This window comes from Rhipicephalus microplus, chromosome X, assembly GCF_043290135.1.
Source record: "Rhipicephalus microplus isolate Deutch F79 chromosome X, USDA_Rmic, whole genome shotgun sequence".
NCBI classification, from domain to species: Eukaryota; Metazoa; Arthropoda; class Arachnida; order Ixodida; family Ixodidae; genus Rhipicephalus; species Rhipicephalus microplus.
In genome coordinates, this window is record NC_134710.1 from 167990870 (window position 1) to 168011730 (window position 20861).

The 20861-nt window shown below is 40.0% G+C and overlaps 1 protein-coding gene across 4 annotated transcripts in view; it reads left to right on the forward strand.

The window, feature by feature from the left end:
- The window catches only part of Rhp (GTP-Rho-binding protein rhophilin), a 233840-nt gene extending 217492 nt beyond the window's left edge, over nucleotides 1-16348 (forward strand). For all 4 annotated transcript variants that reach the window (XM_037428540.2, XM_037428543.2, XM_037428539.2 and 1 more), the window contains exons 10-15: nucleotides 967-1123; nucleotides 2415-2531; nucleotides 3664-3858; nucleotides 5187-5263; nucleotides 9958-10107; nucleotides 14246-16348. In XM_037428540.2, coding sequence (XP_037284437.1) covers nucleotides 967-1123; nucleotides 2415-2531; nucleotides 3664-3858; nucleotides 5187-5263; nucleotides 9958-10107; nucleotides 14246-14596 — 1047 coding nt within the window. In that variant the 3' untranslated portion in view covers nucleotides 14597-16348. The remainder of the gene's footprint in view (nucleotides 1-966; nucleotides 1124-2414; nucleotides 2532-3663; nucleotides 3859-5186; nucleotides 5264-9957; nucleotides 10108-14245) is intronic.
- The last annotated feature ends 4513 nt before the right edge of the window (nucleotides 16349-20861 follow it).

Genomic DNA, 20861 nt, shown 5'->3' on the forward strand with positions numbered 1-20861 from the left:
AAGCGAAGAGCAAACGACACGGCTATTGCCAAAAACTATTCGGTAAAACGCTCTCCATATGCAGCGTGGCTCGTCATGCGTGACTCTAACTAAAAGCGTAACAGTGCAAAGTGGCATCACCTGTGTCGCTTTAATAAGTGCAGTTCAGAGACTTCTGCAGCAATCGAAGAGTGGCACTGCCAACACAACAGTAGTTTTTTGTTTGTTTGTTTGTTTGTTTTTGGTCTGGTGGGAGGGAGAGGGCACATCTGCGCAAGCGGCGGCAGTGGAAAGAACGGGGGCAATGCCGGCTCGACGGGCGCAGGTCTCCCCGCCGCGATGGTCTAGTGGCTAAGGTACTCTGCTGCTGACCCACAGGTCGCGGGATCGAATCCCGGCTGCGGCAGCTGCATTTCCGATGGAGGCGGAAATGTTGTAGGCCCTTGTGCTCAGATTTGGGTGCACGTTAAAGAACCCCAGGTGGTCGAAATTTCCGGAGCCCTCCACTACGGCGGCTCTCATAATCATATGGTGGTTTTGGGACGTTAAACTCCACATATAAATCAAAATCAGGAGCGCAGGCTCACCGACGCTCGCTCTTGCCTAGGAGCCGCTGGGGCCATGAAGCGCAAAGCGGCGGCAGTGCACATGGCGCTTCGTCAGCAAGATGCATGCTTGGGGCAAAATGACAAAATTCGGCGCAAAATTCGTTATATCAAGGATGTCTCCTGCTGTTCCTTTGTTACATAGAGGTCGCAAATACATGTGCTTCTATGTAGTAACAACGGGGAATAGAAAAACTTTGTAATGTAGAGGAGGTATGTTATAAGCAGGTCTAACTGTAATGTATTTAACCTTTAAGGTTTCATCTGTGTTGCTAATACATCAAAAATGAACTTTCTTTCTTCTAGTCTTGCAATTAGTATAAAACATTGTGCTACTTTCATTCATAAATTTGATGGAAACTTCGTAAACATTTCATTTCAGGTTGCCGAGGTTTATGCCCAAGTGCACAAGCTGATCTCGATGCCTCCTGTCAAGGACTATGTACCGTACTCGTGGATTAGCCTTATTTTGGTAAAGGCTGAACATTACCGTGCATTAGCACACTATTATGTTGCCGTAGGTCTTCTTGAGCATTCAGGTGGGTGTACTACCATTAAGTGTTCAAGTGATGTTTTATTGACTGAGCTATTTAGGGGGAAAGTTTTGAGACGTATAGAGTAGATTTCGTGCGTTCAGATGTTTTCGTGCGTTCAGATGTTTAAGTCTTGATTTTACACGTCACTAGTGCACAAATCTGCACATTTGCTACAGATAATCTAAACAAGTGATAGGCTGTAAACATTGAACTACCAGATTTTGTTGAGCATGTCTCGCATTAAGTGCTCCTTGCACTTAATCTACTTAAACCTACACCACACAATTTCTGCATACTGTTTTTTTCTTCTATATGTTTCATATAGCTTTTAAGGAAGTTTATTCCCACGGTCATTTTTAGAACAAAAAATTATTCACAGTTTGCATCACCAAGGCCGCTTCAAACGATTATATCATACCCTCCTTCTCAACTCGTGAGACACGCTAGCATCGCTGGCGATGGCAGAGCTTCGACGAGTGTACTCGAAAATTTGAGCTTCGCTCAGTCATTACCTCTGCAAATTGCATGCTGACAAGTTGAGCGCAATCTTGAGGACCATAGCCCAGTGCACCCTGCAGCACGCACACAGTCTGGCAACAGAGACTAAGAGACTAAGACCGCGGAGTGGTTGATATCTTCTCCGACAGGTGCCACCATCCTACCTCTCAACCTTACTTATGGGCATTCCACACCCAATCAGATCAGCTGAGGGGGTGAGATTGCACTTCTACTGGATGTCGCACTGTGAATAGGCAGTGAAAAAAGCATTTGGTTGAACGCCAGTGATCTGCAGTGATTTGCAGCTTTAACGCATTATAATAAATTACAGTTTATGCAGAGAACTTAAATCAGTCTGTAAATGACACTTAGGACTTGGTCTACCGGCCCAGTGTGTTTCTGAAAAATTGTCAAAACTGCTTCAAGGTTCCTTTCATTATGGCCTACAGCTGTTCCTGTAATGTCTTCTTGGCATACAATGCAAGGAGACAGAGGTTTTCTTGCTTCCTATGCCACATTTTAACCTTTTTCTTGTCACCTAATGAACATTTTTTTGTGCACTGTACTAATACAGATCGTGTTTTTTCTCAAAGTTATCAAAGCTTTATGATATTGCCAATTATATATTTTAGGGTTTTCTTTTCTTTTTCATCTATAAATTGCACAAGTTTTTGATGCTTGAGGTATTGTGCCATAGTATTTATAATTGCCCCACTAAGTAGATGAGCTGCTCTACAGAAGCTGCCTGAAAACAGGTATATCATAATTTTCGGATTTTATACTATTTTCTTTGCAGGGGACTTGGATGAGACCTTGAGGCGATCCCTTGAGTTCCTGCATGTCCAAGACCAGAGCAATTCAACATGCATTGACATCAGAGTGCCCCAAACTTTGGAGGAGAGACGGCAGCTAGGTCAGTTTTTTTAACTGCCATTTAATGCTACTGCATGTGCATAGCCAGGAAGAGTGAGGGGGTCTAAACCCCCTCAAAATTTTTCGATTTAGCTTGTGTATATATATATATATATATATGCACGCACATATACAAATGCATGCACAAACATAGTAAAGTGGGGTTATACCCCCCTTTCCCTCAAAAAAGAATTCTGGCTATGCTCCTATGCTACTGTGCGAGTTCTAAGAATTTGGGCTTGATATTCAGTTCGTTAGCAAATAGTGTCGGGCATGTAGTGTTTTCATGCCTACGCATGTAAAGAGAACATACAATTACATAAAAAAAACATTAGGCACATGTCTGTCAATTCAGACTGGAAGAACAGTTTTTTCGAGATTACACACACATAAAATTTCCGTTGCATTAAATAAAGGTAACTAAAATTATTACTTAAAGATATTCTGATCAAGAGTTAAGCCAATGCCTGTTGAACCAGCTTGATCCTGCTTTCTAAATAATAGTTAAGAACATTGCTAGTGAGGGTGCTTGTGACCTTTTATCTGTTTTGGCTTGAGGTTGTAAAGTAAATGCACTGCAGTCACGTATGACTCTCATGTTCACCTGAGCTTCGTCTAGAGATCAGCAATATTTTCATAATAATGCTCAGAAAGTATTTGTGACTACATTTAAGGTTCAAAAGGCTCTTAAAACTACACTTCATTTTACTATAACACTTGGGTGTATCCTTGGCTAAGATTGTGAGAGGGGGGTACACTGTGAATTGCTCTTATGAGGTAGAAATCCTCTCTCAAGCCTTCTTGTCATTCTCATATTATGCAGAAAGGCACGAGACAGTGCAATTTTTTTGTTTATTTCAGTTCTTCCAACCTAAATGGCACACATTATTAAAGAGCTATTCACATTAAAAATTAAGTTCATTGAAAGTGAAGACAGGGTTAGCTAAGTTATTTAGAATTAACAGAAATGACTTTAGCAGACATTGCTTTGACCCATATTATAAGAAGTTATACTGTTCACATGCACATCAACTTTAAAATATGTCATCTTCACGAGTTCATTGCTGGTGAACCCAAAATATACCTCCACACGTAGCAGAGGTTAATAAGTTTGATGTATCCTTTGTTTTTAGGCAAGGCCCACTTGCGTGAGGCTCTCCTGCTGCATGAAGAGGCACTGCGCCTTCACCGCATGTGTCGCCAACTGCGTCAGGTTGACAACTTGCTGGGGCGCCTCCGGGCTGACCACGATGCTGCCTTGCAGCGGTATGCTGACCTCGAAGAGGAAGATGACTTCCAGGAGGTATTAGACCCACCACAAATTCAAGGTCAGTGGGCAAGGGCTTTGCTTTATCTGCGATAGTACCTTGTAAAAGCAAATTACAAGCTTTTTTTTTTTTAACATGCTGTTTTATCGCAGTCATTGTTGCTGTGCAATGTGTAAAAATAATAGAATATAGTGCATAAAAACAGAAACTTAGATGCAAACTTTTATCGTGGTGCCTATAAGAATAACTGATGCTTCAAAACAACAGTACGGGTGGTTCACGTGGTTTTGGTTAATGTCATAATTTATCAGCTAATACCCGAATGTATAGATGTCAGCTGGTGCAACTGTGTTTCCTAATATGTTTCTCTTGGAATTTTTGTGAGTGGGCCATTTCTTGCAGTAATAGTATTTAAGAGCCCGTGTTGGCGTTGGTTGTAAATGAAAAATGAGTGTTGCCCATAAGCGGAAAATCAAAATAGATGCAAAGAATAGTAATGCAGGCTCCAGCTAGAATCAAACCTATATAATTGATGAGGCAGTCAAGTATTCTATCATAAAACCATGCTAGTACTTGAAACTGATTCAGGAAATAACCATACATAGTTGTCATATCAGGCAAGGGGTCGCGTTGTCTGATGTAATGTTTCATAGCAGAAGCATAAAATTGCGTCGGGCGTCACACCATGCGAATCTCATGGCAGTTGGGTGGTTAAAAACTGCCAACCCATTATACAAAGGGCTGAATTATATTCTCATTATCATCATTAGCCACAGCATCAACAAAGTGTGAAGCTACACATATGCTGATATTTCCTCACAGATCTATAGTGGCTACTTTGCACCCATTATTGCAGTAGCCGACGAAAGTAAGACCCAAGCTGGGAGATTTTACAACAGCCATATGTCACGTGCACAGATGTTCCGTCCCTCACAGCATGCTTGAGGTGTCTCCTGAGAATGGAAATATAGCAAAGGAATGAAAAGACAATGCAAACGGGGCCTTATAACGCTGTTGAGTTGCACACTAAAAGGTGAACGCTAGAAAGACACTAAGGCAAACAATTTATGGCAGAGTGAAAGTTCAGTGCTTCACATTGTCTAAAATGTCAATGTTATCCACAGCCATGCTGAGAGAAATCAGTTTGTGCCACCAGTAGGACATTCCGGTACTAGCCCGCCAATGTGGCAGGTCCTCAGTACAATTAATCAATTGTACTGGAGTTACCTTTGATAAAAACGAACATGTCTGTCTAAAACAAAAAAAAAAATACTTCTTGTACATTTCAGTATGACTCATATAACTTTTGATGTGTTACCCTTAAGAATGATGCAGCTGGTCCAAAAGTTTCATTTTTTGTTTATTGAGACCACTGCTATTTTTTGCAGCATCCACAAAGTATCAGTTGACTCTGACATCTCCTGATTTCACTCAGTACAAAGTAAAGGACCTCTTTCACGGGCTGGTGAGTGACCCTCCTTTCTTTTTTTTTTTTTGAATGCTTTACAAGTTTATTTTCTTTATGGTGCAATTTCATTGTTATTAAAATATTATTCTACTCTTGTGCACAAGCCGCCCCGCCGTGGTGTCTTAATGGCTAAGGTACTCGGCTACTGACCCACAGGTCGTGGGATCGAATCCCGGCTGTGGCGGCTGCATTTTCAATGGAGGGGAAAATGGTGTAGGCCCGTGTGCTCAAATTTGGGTGCATGCCCAAAGAGCCGCAGGTGGTTGAAATTTCCGGAGCATTCCACTACAGCGTCTTTGGTGGTTTTGGGATGTTATGGTGGTTTGGGGATGATATGGTGGTTTTGGGATGTTAAACCCCACAAATCAATCGTCAATCATCTTGTGCACAAGCCAAAAAGGCACATGTAAATGTAGACAATTCTTTAGAATGGTCTTAATTTCATGCAGGGGCATAGCCAGTGGGGGCTTGAGGGGGCCCTAAGTTTATTCATTTTGCATATGTAATAAAAATGCACGCATATAAATGCCAGTACGAACATATACATAAGGTATAGGTGAACCCACCCTCCACCCTTGAAAAAAAAAAAACTGATTTCATGTAACATTGGATGTATTTACCTGTGGAAACATTTTGACGATTGGGACCCAACCTGTGCTCTCATAAATTGAAAGGTTTACAAATAATGGTTAGGCAGCACACTCGGAATGCTAATATAACAAAACTAGTAGCAATATGGCAAATTTCACCAAGTTAAACCATATTACTAAGTGGAATGGACTATGGGGTAGGTTTTCCTAAGTGCTAATTGCCACTGCTTCATAACTGTAGTCAAATTAGTAGACTTATGAAATGTCACTGGGTCTGTGGATTGCACAAAGATGGCTAGGAAAAAATGCTACTAGGACGTTGTAGTACTGTGCACTAAATTTTTCCCTTATATTTCCTCTTATAGGATTAAAGAGAAAGATGTTAGTACATAGTTTTATTGTTACAAGGATTTGTGTGATGGGTGCCATGATGCGCACCACCACAATGTCTTCATCACATCAACACTAATTCACCAGCTTTGTGGTTATGTACATTCTTCATTGTAGTTCATTTTATCTTTCAAGCATTTCGCCTTTTATTTTTTTCACTCACAACCTCGTCAGCATCACAGCAGTGAATTTTAGCATGGAGCAAAACTTCATGGTGCCAAGCTTAGGACTGCCAACATGGTAACTGTGGTGGCAGGGGTTACCTCTTGGTCCTGCTTGATGATAATTCTTGAAGGGTATACACAGGTCTAGACTAGCATTGGACCACTTCATTCAGACTTGTGGATCTTGACAAGTTGCATGCAGATGTTGATGCACAATGCTCATGTTGGCTTAAAACAAAATTGCCCTTCTTTTACATCCAAGTGTATTAGATAGAATGGTACATTTGCATATTGTTCTATATCCTTGTTAATTATGTGCAGCCAATGTCTGAGAGACATCCTTGAAAAAATGAAGCCAACATTGTATTCTTGATGGGAGAAACATGAATAGAGCATACTGTAGTAATGCTTGGCTATAGCCTTATTGATAAAGCCTTGAAATTGCAAGTATTCAAACTGCTCTTATTGAATCTCGGTAGAAATCACAGAAAGTAAAATTTCTTGTGTTTTACTAGCAATCTCTTCTAGCCTGGAAGCCAACTGTTTAATGAATTAACTAGTGATGAAGACCCCAGCTTGACCTTTGCTGTTTCAGGTCTCTGTCACTTTAACCGCTTGCAAAGTTGATAATACTCACAGCATTCTTATACTAAGCTGTGGAATGCAGTACAGCTACGCTGTTGTCCTCTGGTGCAAAAGCCACACTCGTACATTTAGGAAAACATTTAGTACTGCTGAAGTGTGCTCTTGATGAAGTTGTATTTGAGCACACTATACCTGCATGACCAGAATTGCAAAGACAAGCTCAAATACGCGTTGGACTATGAGGTCATATCATAGTAACAGACCATCAAAATGCAGACATTATTTTTTTTCTTCTTTGACCTCTTACAACTGTTGTGCTCTATACAACCACAAATGTACATAGCTGCATACTCTGAGATCACTGATGTATTTAGGCTACACTCACAACACCACCTCTATCAAGCTCACAGTGGCAGAGACTACATAGTCTCTTTAGTGAAAAGCTTGTTACCATGAAATAGCAAAACCGTTTGTGTAAAAGCAATGAAATGAGAGCTTTATGCAAAATGTGGGCAGAACAATCACAAATAAAATGACTAGTAGCAATTTCTGTTGAGACTTTGCATTGACACATTGTTGCCAAACTTCAGTTCCTATGCTTTATAGACTATTTTCTGTAAGAAATCTGGGCGCCGCCAGCTTGGGCTGTTAAAAGCCAGTGTTTCCTTGTTTTTGTATAGTGTGGTGTGAATTGATAAGGCCATGAAACATTGTATGCACCAACCCAACCATTTTCAAGCATATTGGTCTACCGTAACACGGTTCCTTTAGCTGTAAAAGATGCAAAACACTAAGGTTAACAGCCCAATATGGCACCACTGAAACCCATCTGTAAAAAAATATCCAACATAAATTGAACTGCATTGTATTCTACTTTGGTAGGAAATCAGAGAAACCATAATGACTGCAACACTGGCTGAGCACTGCTGATTGGTCATTTGTTTGTAGTACAGTTAAACTTAGATATAACGAAATTGACTAATTCCCAGAAAAATTTGTTATAAAGAGGATTTCGTTATATGTAGGTTCGGTATTGAAATTCGAAAAATAAACACACAAATCAAGCAAAAGGAGAACTGAAAACTGAGCTGGCCCATGACATTTAGTGGTAAAATAACTGCGTAATTATTGTGATAGCAATTATATTGCCACTCTCGGCGGGTTTTTCGCCGTCGTCGCCATGTTTCATAACAAGTCCAAATTGAGAGCTTGTGCCTGGGCATCGTAACTTTTACGAGCGAGTAAAAGCGCGTGAGTGCTGCTGAAACGGAGATCAAATGAGCCGGCCCATCTCTATCGCCTGGAGGGCGCATACCATAACATCCACCCCACATGTTAGAATTGCTGTCGAATGCTCAAACAGAAAGAAAACCACTCATCTTGAATGTGGGGAGGGGGGGGGGGGGGTCACATAAGTAGCAACGATGAAAAGGCAGGGTCGCAATCACTGGCATGCGCGCTATCTCAGCAAGCATCAGTCTGCTTTCAACGCAGAGAGACTGTGTGAAAAGAGCACTTCTCCCTGGAGCATCCGTATTTGCTTACACCAGCGTTTTGTAAGAGTTCCACGATATTGAATCCAAAAGAGTTGTCTGCTACCCTTACTTCGTATAACACTACAATTTGTTGCTATCTCATTCTTTTCACTGCATTAAACGTGCTGTCGTGCTCTTGCCAGAGCTGATCAGCTAATCGCGAAGACTACGGTGCCACGAGCTCATGGCGCAAATGCGAACGCATGACAAGTCGACCTCCAAAAATCCTGTTGTTGTCACTGTGGTCTTGAAGAGTTTCCATCAGCGCCTAATCTAACATCCCCTCGGTAGTCGCGACACTGTTGTCTGCATAAAAAAATAGGCAAAGCTCAATGTAATCGGGGGCTACACCATGCACACGCAATGAAACGGTACTCGCGCGCACGGCGTCAAAAACGAAGAGTGAACGACACTGATACCACGGAAAAATATTCTGTAAAGCGCCCTCTATATGCAGCGCAGCCCCGCATATGCGACACTAACTAAAAGCTTGGCACTGCCTACACAAAAGTAGTTTTTTTTTTTTTTTTTTTTTTTGCCTAGAAAGAAGAGGGAGGGCACATCCACGCATGTGCCCGCGACGGCAAGAACAGTGGCAACGCAGGCTTGTGGAGCGAAAACCGGCTTTTGGGGCGCAGGCCCGCCTGCCCTCCTTGTGCACACCCACACACAAAAAACAAGCGCTTGCTCTCGCATGGGAGTCCCTGTAGCCACGAGCGCACTGTGTGCGCCATGTCGGAAACGGGGCAGCCGCAGAAGATGCATGCTCATGCCAAAATGACACAATCTGTGGCAAAATTTCTATATTGTCCATGGGGAAAATTCATTATATCAAGGGTGTCTCCCTTCGTTACTTTGTTACATAGAGGTCTCAAATACATGTGCGTCTATAGAGTAACAGCAGGATAGAATAGAAAAATTTTGTTATAGCAAGGAATTTGTAATATTGAAGTTCATTATAAGCAGGTTTAACTGCATACCACATATGTGTACAGTTTATGCATGTTCTAGGAATGTTAGAGCTACTCGTATCGTCCTAATTATTTAATGCTTTAATGCTTGGGGAAATACAAATTTAGTGCAGTTTTATGTTAATTTTCAAAACTGTCATTTAAGTGTTAAATACCAAATTGTGTACAGCAATCTCTACATGAATTATACACTGTGCTTTAATGTTGAATATATTGAAGCTGCTGATTGTTAATTATTTGTGAGTCATTGTGTGATGTATTGCCATGTTTAGTAGGGTGCATGCAGTGATATCGACAACCTTTTGCAAGATCTGTTGCTATCATGTGACTGACATATGATAGCCAGTGTGTCTTCAAGGCCTCTGCATTATGCATATTATGAACATTTTGTGAGGAGTAGTGCCATTAATGCGCACATTGTGTTAATGGTAAAGTGATGTTCTTACATTTTTGCAGGGTCCAATCAGTATTTTCTCAGCCAGGCACCATTGGTCAGCATCCCGGGCTGTGCACCTTACCAAGAAGGGAAAGGAAAGCTTTGGTTTTAGTGTTCGAGGAGATTCCCCAGTTATTGTTGCTGGCGTCGAGGCCTGCAGCCTTGCAGAGGTCAGTTTCATGCCCAAAATATGGCTATCCAATAGACTTTTAGGCTTAACAGTCTTCGATTAAAGTTAGTCAAACCTCGATAAAACGAATCATGTATATGTTTTCAAAATTCTGTGAAATAATCTTATGCAACAGTTTTGATTAAAACAAAATTCTCACACATTGCCTATGTGCATCTGGTCTTTCTATGTGAAAGTAAGAAGTCTGTAAACATTAGTCGAGCGAAATTCAGTCAAGAAATACTTCACATGCAAACGTTGATGGTAGTTGGTAAAAACACCTTTGTGTGAACGAAATTGAGCGCACCAATGTGCTATCACTTTTTTTTTGCTTGAAGGTCAAGTGCGCCGCTAAATTTTTGTATGGCTGATACAACACCATGTCACAAAATATTGGCACTTTACGTATCAGTGGTACAACTTTGTTGTATAAGCATTGTAAATGATGCGAAAAAATAGGAAAAACATGTCAAGCAAATGAAATGGAATGCATAGCTGTGTTATCACTGTTTTTTTTTGTGTGTGTGTGTGTGTGTAAAAGTTAGTGCATTCTTCAAGTTGCTATATGGCTAAAAATAGGCTGTGCTTTTCTATTGCAAAGGCTAGACAACCACTGATTACGACTAATGCTGGGAGCATGATTACAGCATGATGCTAAACATGTGATGGCAGCCACAGCAAAATACATGGGTATGATTTATAGCCAGCAATTCTATCACAGTAAGCATAGTCAACTATCTGCTTGGCAACACCTACTAGTACACGCTTTTAATAGGCAACAACCCAATTGTGCTGTTTGGTGTGGCTTCCTTGTGCGAGACCACTTCAAGTGATCGCTTCAAGTATTAGAAATTAAGACACTGAGTATTGCCTGCAGAAACAAAAGCAGCGTCGTCATCAGCACATTACCTTCTGCACCAGAGCACAATCAAGTGTTATGTGGGAGCAAGGAAACCTCTATGCACACACTGCTGCAAAATTTGAGTGTGTGTACACTACATTAGGTGTCACGACATGGCATGAAAATAGGTGACGCAGTGCAAACAATAACCCAGGAATGATTCACACCATGTAGCAGCAGGTACCGCATTTTAATTAATCGGTGCCAGTTTTCATGCAGTAGTGGATCAGCATACAAATGTGCATACACACATTAGGTAAAGCCACTGAGTTGATTATTCTTGTGCTAGTGTAGAAAATTGCGAGGGTATTTTACAGTTGAAACACAGGGACCTCAACTTAATTTGCAACACAATGAAGCTTTTCACTGCAAGTATCACTTCGTAATATTTAGGTTTGATTGTGCAGTGTTCTTCATTCTTTTGAATGATTCAGCATTATGCCTATAAGTAGGTCAGAGATGTCATTTACATTTAAAATCTCTAACATAATACTGGCTGTTATGTATACTATATTTTGTCTTGAAGAAACCATAAGGTTGCTCTCATCACAGCCAAATCAGCACATGTTAAAGAATACTTAGGAAAAATAAAACGGCTCAAAGAAAGACTGAACACAATGCGAAAGACACACAGACAGACTCAGTGCTGTGTCTTTCTTGTGTTGCAACTTTTTGCACTGTTTTTTTTTCTCTTTCTTCCGCATGAACCAAATCGTCGAAGCTTTTGTTTTAGCTAATCTTAAAACGTGCCACAGCAAAGGCAAAGACAGGCAAGCCCACACTGCTCAATATGAACTCTTCTTCCTGCTGAAAGTACTATATAAGGGGAAAAAGGACACCACACTTTGGTGTGTTCACCTCACAGAAAATTTTTAGCCACGACCAATCAAGAAGAACCAAAAAGATTGGCTGACACATTTGCACAGAAAAATGGGTCTGCAGGCACTCCACTGTGATTATAGTATATACAATTGGGATAAAATCACACAAAATTTTGAGCTACAGCAGAGTGTGAACCAAAGACTGTGGCTGCCACATTCCACAGAAAATTGAGCCGGTAGACACAGCACTGGCATTAAAGTGGATGCAATTGGCATAAAGCACCAACTGACTCTCACTTGCATACAACCACCACGTAAAAACATGATTTTGCTTTCTTGTAAAGTATATGTGTAGCATTGTTGGCTCAACATGGCCTTTTTTCTTTTAATTTTAGGTGTTAGTACGAATATTTGAATACCAGTAGTTTTTGGAAGGAAGACGAGTACAAATTGAATGGCACCAGAAGTTGATTGAATATTTGTCATATAGTGGCAGACATGAATCGAATGAAATATAGAATATTGTAGACTACTTTTAATTTGACCTTGGTTCATTCTATCTCCACTGCAGGCTGGCACCCACATATTGCTATTGCACCACACTTTTGTCATTTCAATCTAGAAATCAGTAGGACAATTTAAAATTGGCTGGTCTTCTTACATGTGCTTAGCACAGATTCTGACTGCAGTAAAGTGCATACAGCAGTGATGTCCAACTTTCCAACCCCTGAGGTACAGTGTGCTGCATCAGTAAATCATCATGTCCTGTATGAAGTTCTATTTTTGACCAACCCCCAGGGAGATAACGTAAAAAGTACCTGCAAAATCGTGTCTCGGTGACCTTGAGCTGCCAGAGCACAAGTGTGACGGGCAAAATGTCGCTCCACATTATCCACCGTGGTAAGGCATCATGGTGCGCTCACTCAGAGCTTCAATGCAGCAGTACCACGGGGCCAAGCAAAGTGTTTAGTGAAACACTGTGTGTATAGCCTTTGCAAAACCAAGCCAAATATACTTCTTTTCATTTGCAATAGCTACATTTACAAGAGTTGAACCTCGGCCAATTTTAGCAACGCTTATCCTATTCTATACTCGGCAACAACTTTTCTTGGCACTGAAGGGAAAGCTGTGGAGGCCGAGCACTTGTATCACTACGCGAAGTAGTCCGTTTTGGCGCGCGTCTTGTAACACTATGAAAAGTGACTGGCCGCATCATCAGCATTTCATCTAGACGCAGACGCCGCTTAGCATTGGAGGTGCACGTCAAAAGGCCGGACTTTCTCATGCGTTCAAAAACGTGAAGTCACAACGAATAAGTTAAAGTAAATACGACTATCTTAATGGTGGGAACTGCGTCCAGCCACAAATAGCTCCTTTATTTGTGCCACAAATAAAAAAGGAGCTTCTATATTTCACGGTGAAAATATGGGCGCTGTTGTGGAACTACATTCACTGGCAGTAGGATACCCGCAATTTGGCTCTGTAGCCTTCACTCCAATGCCAAGAAAAGTTGTCGCTGATCTGTAGCCTTCACTCCAATGCCAAGAAAAGTTGTCGCTGAGTATAGAACGCTCCACGCCTTTTTTTTTTTTTTTGTGCTTTGTTTTTCTCTCTTTAATTCAACCCAATGAATAATTCAACCAACTTTATTGGTTTCTGTGGTTTGAAACAACAGAAGTCAACTATGTTTTCACTAATCTTTGGCATTAACATTGACAATTTCTACTTGCAATAATGTGCATGTTGTAAAGAATGCTTTCTTAAAAGCACTAAAGGAGCACTGTGAAGGTTTAACTAGGCTAAGCAGCCTGTTCAGGAATTCAGGACACTAGAAGAATGCGATCTTGTAGTTTTAAAAAGGCAGCTTCATTGGCCACCTAATGTCTGTGCATCCCTTCACAATCAATGGCAGTGCGGAAAAGAAAAATGTTTTTTAGTTGGAATGACTGCTGAAGACACTGCCACTGTAATATCAAGTATGCTGAAAATAAAATGTTTTTAATATAAATCTATTGAGATGATGCTTGTTCACAATCTAAAATGGTATTTTATAACTGCAATATTTTATTGTGCATTAGCTGGAATAGTGCACTGCACATCAATAATCGTTCACATGCCTTGTGTATATTTTGAATGTGATGAAACTTGGCACATTTTTCCTTCAATATCATGTTTAAGCATGTACAGTTTTCTACATAAAATATTTAAAAACTATGAAACAAATATTGCAATTTTGAATTGTGAATATTCAGCTTAAGAACTGAGTTCGATATTATCACAATAGTGTATTCTTTATTCAGAACTTCTGAAACTATCGCACCGCTAACATGTGTTCTTTTCTACTTCAGTGAATCAAACCTGCTAAGTAATGTTTTTGATGAAGACATTTTATAGTGAGTTTTTTTGTTGTTTTCCAGCTGGCTGGTGTTAAAGAAGGGGATTTCATTGTTGCAATTGGTGACCTTGATACCAAGTGGTCAACACATGAAGAAGTGGTACAGTTAATAAGAAAAGCTGGCGATGAGCTGACTCTGCGTGTCATTACACCTATGGATCGCAGCTATCTACGACAAAGCCCAGCATCGTCAACCACCTCATCCTCCGGTGTGAGCTCAAGTGGCTCAAGCAGAGTGCAGAGTCCCAATGGCTCTATCGCCAGCAACAAAAGCAAGGACAGTCACAAACGGCTGACTTGGAATTTCTTTCGACGTGGAACGTCGAAGGAGAGGCGGGAGGCTGGTTACGATGCCAACATTTTGCTGCGCTGAGCACGTCACTGCACTACCCATAACTGGCATTGATGTCCGACCCAGTGACCACTACCAAGGAACCAAGTGTGCTTGAAAAAGCATCCATGTTAAAAAAGACAGTGTCAATGAAGTTGTTATACTCTAGTGCTGTAACTACGTTGCGCCCAACCGAGGGATGCTTCCAATGAGCTGTGCTCAGTCTTGAACTGTCAAGATATGGGGACTGACTTGTGCTATAGCAAGAAATTTGAAAATCTTTGTCAGTGTCGCCAACTGTGTCCAAGATCTGCTGCATTCCCTATTAAAACTGCTGCCTGTTGCAAATTTTTGCACTGACAAAAAGTATGATCTTCAGTCCTGCAACTTTTTTGCTGTTAGCACTCAATTCAGCTTTCACTGTTTCACAGGAAATTGTGGTATTGTACAGATATATGGAGGAAGCAACAATGATAGTCATTGGAGGAGATTTGTAAATTGTTTTGCTTGTTTTGTAATCATGTAATAGTTAAGAAGTGTGTGAAATGTAAAGGACTTGCATGCTTGTGCTAAGAGTACCATCCTTCTGAACAGAAGTACCATAGCACTTGTGCCATTTTTGGTTAATTGACTGTTGCAGCCATGCCAAATGTGGAAATCACATGACTAATAATTCACCCGTACCCTTTAAGTGTGATTAACAGGTGCTGAAATTTATTGGGCTGTAAACATTGGGCTCTGGTCTGTTGAGAGTCAAATATATCAAAATGGGTATAAACCGGGCATCTCTTTATGCAGTATTAGTGCATTATTTTCACTAAAAGATTGTTTCACAATGATACTTCTAAACTGTGGTCTATTTGTATACCTGGAGCATCATGAAATTACATTTTCAGTCATAGTCATTACGTTAAACCTCATGTACTCATCCTCTAATCGTGAAGACAGCATTTGACATATCGATCCACTTTATGTGCATATTATTGACCGCTGTTGTGTTTAATACAGTTAGTTTTTTCACTGTGTTGCGGCAAAATAGCAGAACTAGATGTATGGTTGCACACGCTTTGCATTGTGCAGCAATACATTCGTAAGGAATGTATACTTTGCTTGCAGGGTTCAGCCGAGAGGGTTTCAGTAGCTTACCCTTAATGGTGCTACAGCTCACCTTCATAGTAGTTTTCACTCATTTTTAGGACTAACTGGAAGAAACTGTGGACTTGTAATAAATTGCACATATTTGTTATTTGCAGCATTTAAATTTTCATGCAGATCTTATGTGGCTGTTCAAAGCATTTAAGATGGTTACCTTGAAACTGGCTTTTGTGTTTATGTGATTACGTTTGTTGATCAAAGATAATGACATGCGGTGTAGAAGGATTGGATGAGTGTTTACTGCACCCTGATGAACTCATGAGGAAGCAGCTAAAATGCTGCAGGAAGTCCTACAGTTTCTGTGTGGAGCTTAGAAACACCACTGAAAGTGTCAAGGTATATAATGTACATACTGTACATACAGACAACCTAAGGCATACTCTATTTTTACATCAATGCTAGCTTTGTGACATTAGATGCTTGTTTTATTGCTTTTTAAAACACTTCCACATTGCTTTTATAACATATTTGGCTTCAGCTGATACCGTGTACTAATTAAAAATTATAGACAAATTCTAATGCTTCTGTAATTATTGTTACTTCCTTAAAATATGATTAGATTTCATGGAGTTGTGAGTTGTTCGCTTACAATATGTGAAAATCGTTTCAACATAGTGAAATAAAGCACTTATATTTGAATACCAGGTTGTATGTGTATAAATATAAACACAAAACACAATCTTTTTACTGCTCCTGACAATGAAACATTGTTTAACACAATCGACAAGGTCTGTTGCTTATTTACGATTGCGCCAGTGAAGTGTAGGGTATAAAAAGAAGTAAAAAAATAAAGCACAATACTACAGCAGTATTGCCAAATTGCTGTATATTTGCGCACAACCTTACCTGATGATTGTAGTGCCCATTTTGTGGACCTGTACAGTCTCATTAAAAAAAGGTTGGCACAAGTGACCAGTTGCCAAAGCAGCAAAATTGCGACCCGCGATGCTGCATTTTTCTTGAGCACGCTGATATCAAGAGTGCCATCCATATTCCATTTCACAAAGAGTGGCCGGTGGAAAGTGCTTAAAACAAATTTTTGGGAGCAACTGCGATAAAAGTAGAGTTGCTAGCAACTCGAGCTTGAAAAGTAAAAAAGAAATCGTGTTTATAGCCACCTCTGCCGATGAGCATTGAACAAGCATTTCTTATAGATATGGGCTTACATATGGGCCAACAGCAAACTGGGCCGGCTTCCTCTGGTCTACTGGCCACCCCTGCTTTGGAAAATAGCATGTGCTTGGCAGTCTCGATATCGGCATGCTCAAGAGCAACAGTGCTGAGTGTCACAACTTTGCAGCTCTGGGCGCTAGTCACTTGTGCTACCGTAAAATGAGGTTACTTTGTGACTGCAGGGGTTAATTTGTGACACGCTCTCAGGTTTCTGTATTTTAAACATTGCACCACGACCAGGCTCTGCTGAAAAGCAACAGGCCGCTCAAAAAGCTTGTCCGACATGCCATTTAACCTAGAGGCAGCCAGCCAAAGTGTCTATGCTCAATAACCACTCTAAGGTGCCGTCATGTTGAATGGTGTTTTGGTGCACATTTTTGAAGTACCGTATACTTTGTGTGCTCGATCCGTACCAATGAGAAAAAGAGCGAAAACATTTATCTACTTGCGCTTGTTATTATGTAGGCTAAAATGAACTGGAATATAAATTTATAAAGCCATGTCTGTTTAAGGTTTTCGAAAGAAAACTGAAATGTTGATACTTCAAGGGGTAACTTTGTGACATGCGAACTGTCGCAAAGTTACCCCAAAGGCAGTTCGTCCTCTGGTATGAAAGCTAGGCGACCTAGAAAGAGGTCTCCTCTTGAGGACAACAGCGCAGAAGAAAGCAGTGACAGCGAATCGTTTTCAGATGGTCAGCACGGCGACAACAAAAAATGGTCAGAAGGACATACAAGTGATTTCAAGATACTCTCCGGAAGTCTTGACAACGTATCTGAAACGGACACTCTAACACTTTTGTAATGCCAGATACTAGCAATGTCCCGGAGGTTCATAGTGCGGGTTGCGGAGAAAGAACCTTCAAGAAGAATGACTTCGTCATAGTAAAACTTCGAACGACAACTTTACTTGGGGAGAGTGACGGCAGTCAAACCTGAGGGGTACATCATCAGAAGTATGGAGAGGACCCCAAAAGAATTGGAGATGGCCGGACCGCGAAGACGCAATTTTGTACTAAAAAGAAGAAATTCTTCACACAATTCAATTCCCTAGGCCGGTGGGAAAATGAGACATCTTTGAGCTAAAAGATCTTGATTGAGGAGGTATATGTATCAATAAGTTTTCATACTATTATAATGTTGATAGAGTAGAAACCAGTTGTAAATAACTCAAATAAACCTTTGATGGGGTAACTTTGTGCCAGCCTTTTTTTCCAATCATATTCAGCTAAAAACAATGTCACAAAGTTGCCCCACACGATGGGGCAACATTGCGACAGCTTTTAAGCTGAATATAGCTGTTTGTATTAAAAATGCAGATTCGTAGAACACTTCGAGGTACGAGGGAAGGTTCTAGCAATTTTATGCAATTACTCATTTGCCTTTATGCTGATAATTATTCAGCAAGGGAAAGAAAACGTTAGATATCTGTCTCAAGGTAACAGCATTTTATGGTATTTTTTTGTGTTGCGACTCTACTTGAGTAGCACGAAGGGGTGAAATAAAGGAGCTTCATGTGATCTCTTACATTTGACCATTTGCTGTGAAGTTATTGTGCACATTTATAAGTGACTTTTTTTTTGCGTTATCACCAAAGTTGACTATTTATAGCAGCACAGTATTCTGTATGCCAAGAATTAGGTTTTACATAAGAAAATATGAAGTCGGCTTATGGGGTCAATCGCACCTACTTATAGTTATACCATTATAATTGGTTTTGTCATGCAAGTAGTTTTCAAAATATATTTTCTGAATTCTGATGTGAGAACTCTATCCTGGTGATGATGCAAACATGCATGACTAAGAAACAGGTGTGCATTTAATTGCTTGCTCATTTCATTATATATTGGTATTTGTTATAGAAGAAAATAGACCAGAAAATTGTAATATATGTCACTATAAACGAGGTGATACATACAAGTAATTTCAACCAAGACTTTAATCAAACAATGATTATTGCTTCTTTTCATAGAACACAATCTCTGCTGGTGGGCTAAAAAATGTGTAATAATTGCTCATTAATGTCAATCACCTTAGGACCTAGTTAATTATAAATGTGTAGCCATTAAATCTTGTCAATGCGAGTAGAGTAAAATGCTTGTACCCCATGCCTAAAAAAGTGGCCACTACAAGCTTTTCAGTTGTTTCCATCAATGCTTCTGAGTACAATGTTATTTTTCATGGCTCAGTTGCATAGTCCACTCTAATTGCAAAATTTCATTTTTGGAATAAAATGTTGAAAATTGCATTAATTTAGATATGGACATTTCTCCAGTCAAAGCAGCAAAAACAAAGATGGTAGCCAATAAAAAGCTTCAAGTCAGTGCTACAGTGGCTACGGCATTTAAAAAGCATGTTCACTTTCAAACTGTGAATGATATAGTTTAATAACGCATGTTTGTCATCACCGAACCCAGTGAACAACTCTTCTGAGTCGGTGCTCCTCTGTTGTAGTTGCAATGCTTTACACTCAAACCTCGATATAACAAACCAGGACATAACGAAATAACGGTTGTAACAAAGTAAATGAAAAATTGTCTTGCAATAGATATAGTGTTAGAAATAAACCTTTATAACGAATTTTTGGATGAAACAAACTTAATTTCATGTAAGATGCAACTATGTTATTACGATGTTTGAGTGTAGTTGAGGTTTCACACTTGGAGTTGCACTTGTGGATTCCTTTTTTGTCCGTGTGAGATGTTGAGAGGCACAGTTTGGATTCTTTTTAAAGCGCAGTGCCACTTGACAGCTTTGATCTTCCTGATGTCTTAGAGGGAGAGCATGGTGCAGCTATCCAATTGATCGAGAAGTGCGAGAAGAGCTGAGGGCCTTTTTTTCAAGGACAGTTCATAGTCACTTGCAATAATTCCATTCCTATCAGTCTTTCTCTTTCCGCCACAAGTTATTGAATATTCTCATCACTCTTGGCAATCTCGTAACAGCCACAATGTGGTGAATATTTCGGCCTATGCTGGTAATTTGGAGGGGTGGGCACTTCTATACTGCTTTATGGTAGGTTATCATGGCAAGTGACCTTCACCATATGCTATTACTTTTGCATTTAGAAGTGCTATGTTTGTTTGCAAGCTACTGAGAACAGTAGGATGGCAAAAGTTTGTTTCTAAGTATTAGGTGGTATGCAGTATATTTGCAATCGAGAATGTGCTTAATGAGGAAATTGATTCGCAAGTTCACAAAGTTATTTAAGGCTAGGACAAAGCATTGCATACACATACACTAATACAATATTTCCAAATTGTATTATTTTTATAAGCTGTGTATTCAAGCAATCATCTGCTTGGACAGGGCATGTTTTCCACCGAAGAATCCAGCAGCAGTTCAACAAGTTAACATCTTAGCAGAAAACGTTATTCAAGCTATATCAAAGAGTGACGAACCCTTGTTGGAACCTCGTGGTTTGCGGCTCAAAGTGGAGCACATGTGGCACATCAGAGTGATAGTATCTGGTGCCATTTTAGATAGGTTTTGTCTGCTTGTGTGCACCAAATGTGCACAGTCAATAAATATCCTCTGAATATTTTAAAAGTGTAATTTGTATTCATGACTTTTTATAATAAGACAAATTGAAAAATGTTTTATAATTTAAATAATATTGCATTGCAGTGTGTAAAAAGCTTGCAGAAATAACACAATGAAAAAGCATGTATGATATGTAAAGCTTATTTGACTCGGTGAAGTAGATTCAGTAGCAGATAGCAAGAGCAGCTACTGGCTTGTCACACTTTGCATCAGGAATAATATTTTTTAGACATGTATGAACAGAAAAGTATGGCAAATCTAAATACATTTAAGTATTCATGTCCATTGTGTCACAGTGGTACAATCATTTGGGAGATCATCCTTTAGACAAGCTTTATATTCTACTTGAAGGAGCACTGACACAAAATTTCGAAGGTGAGATTATGAGCGAGATAGGTTTACGCGGAGACATACTCAACATCTAGAAATATCAAGGG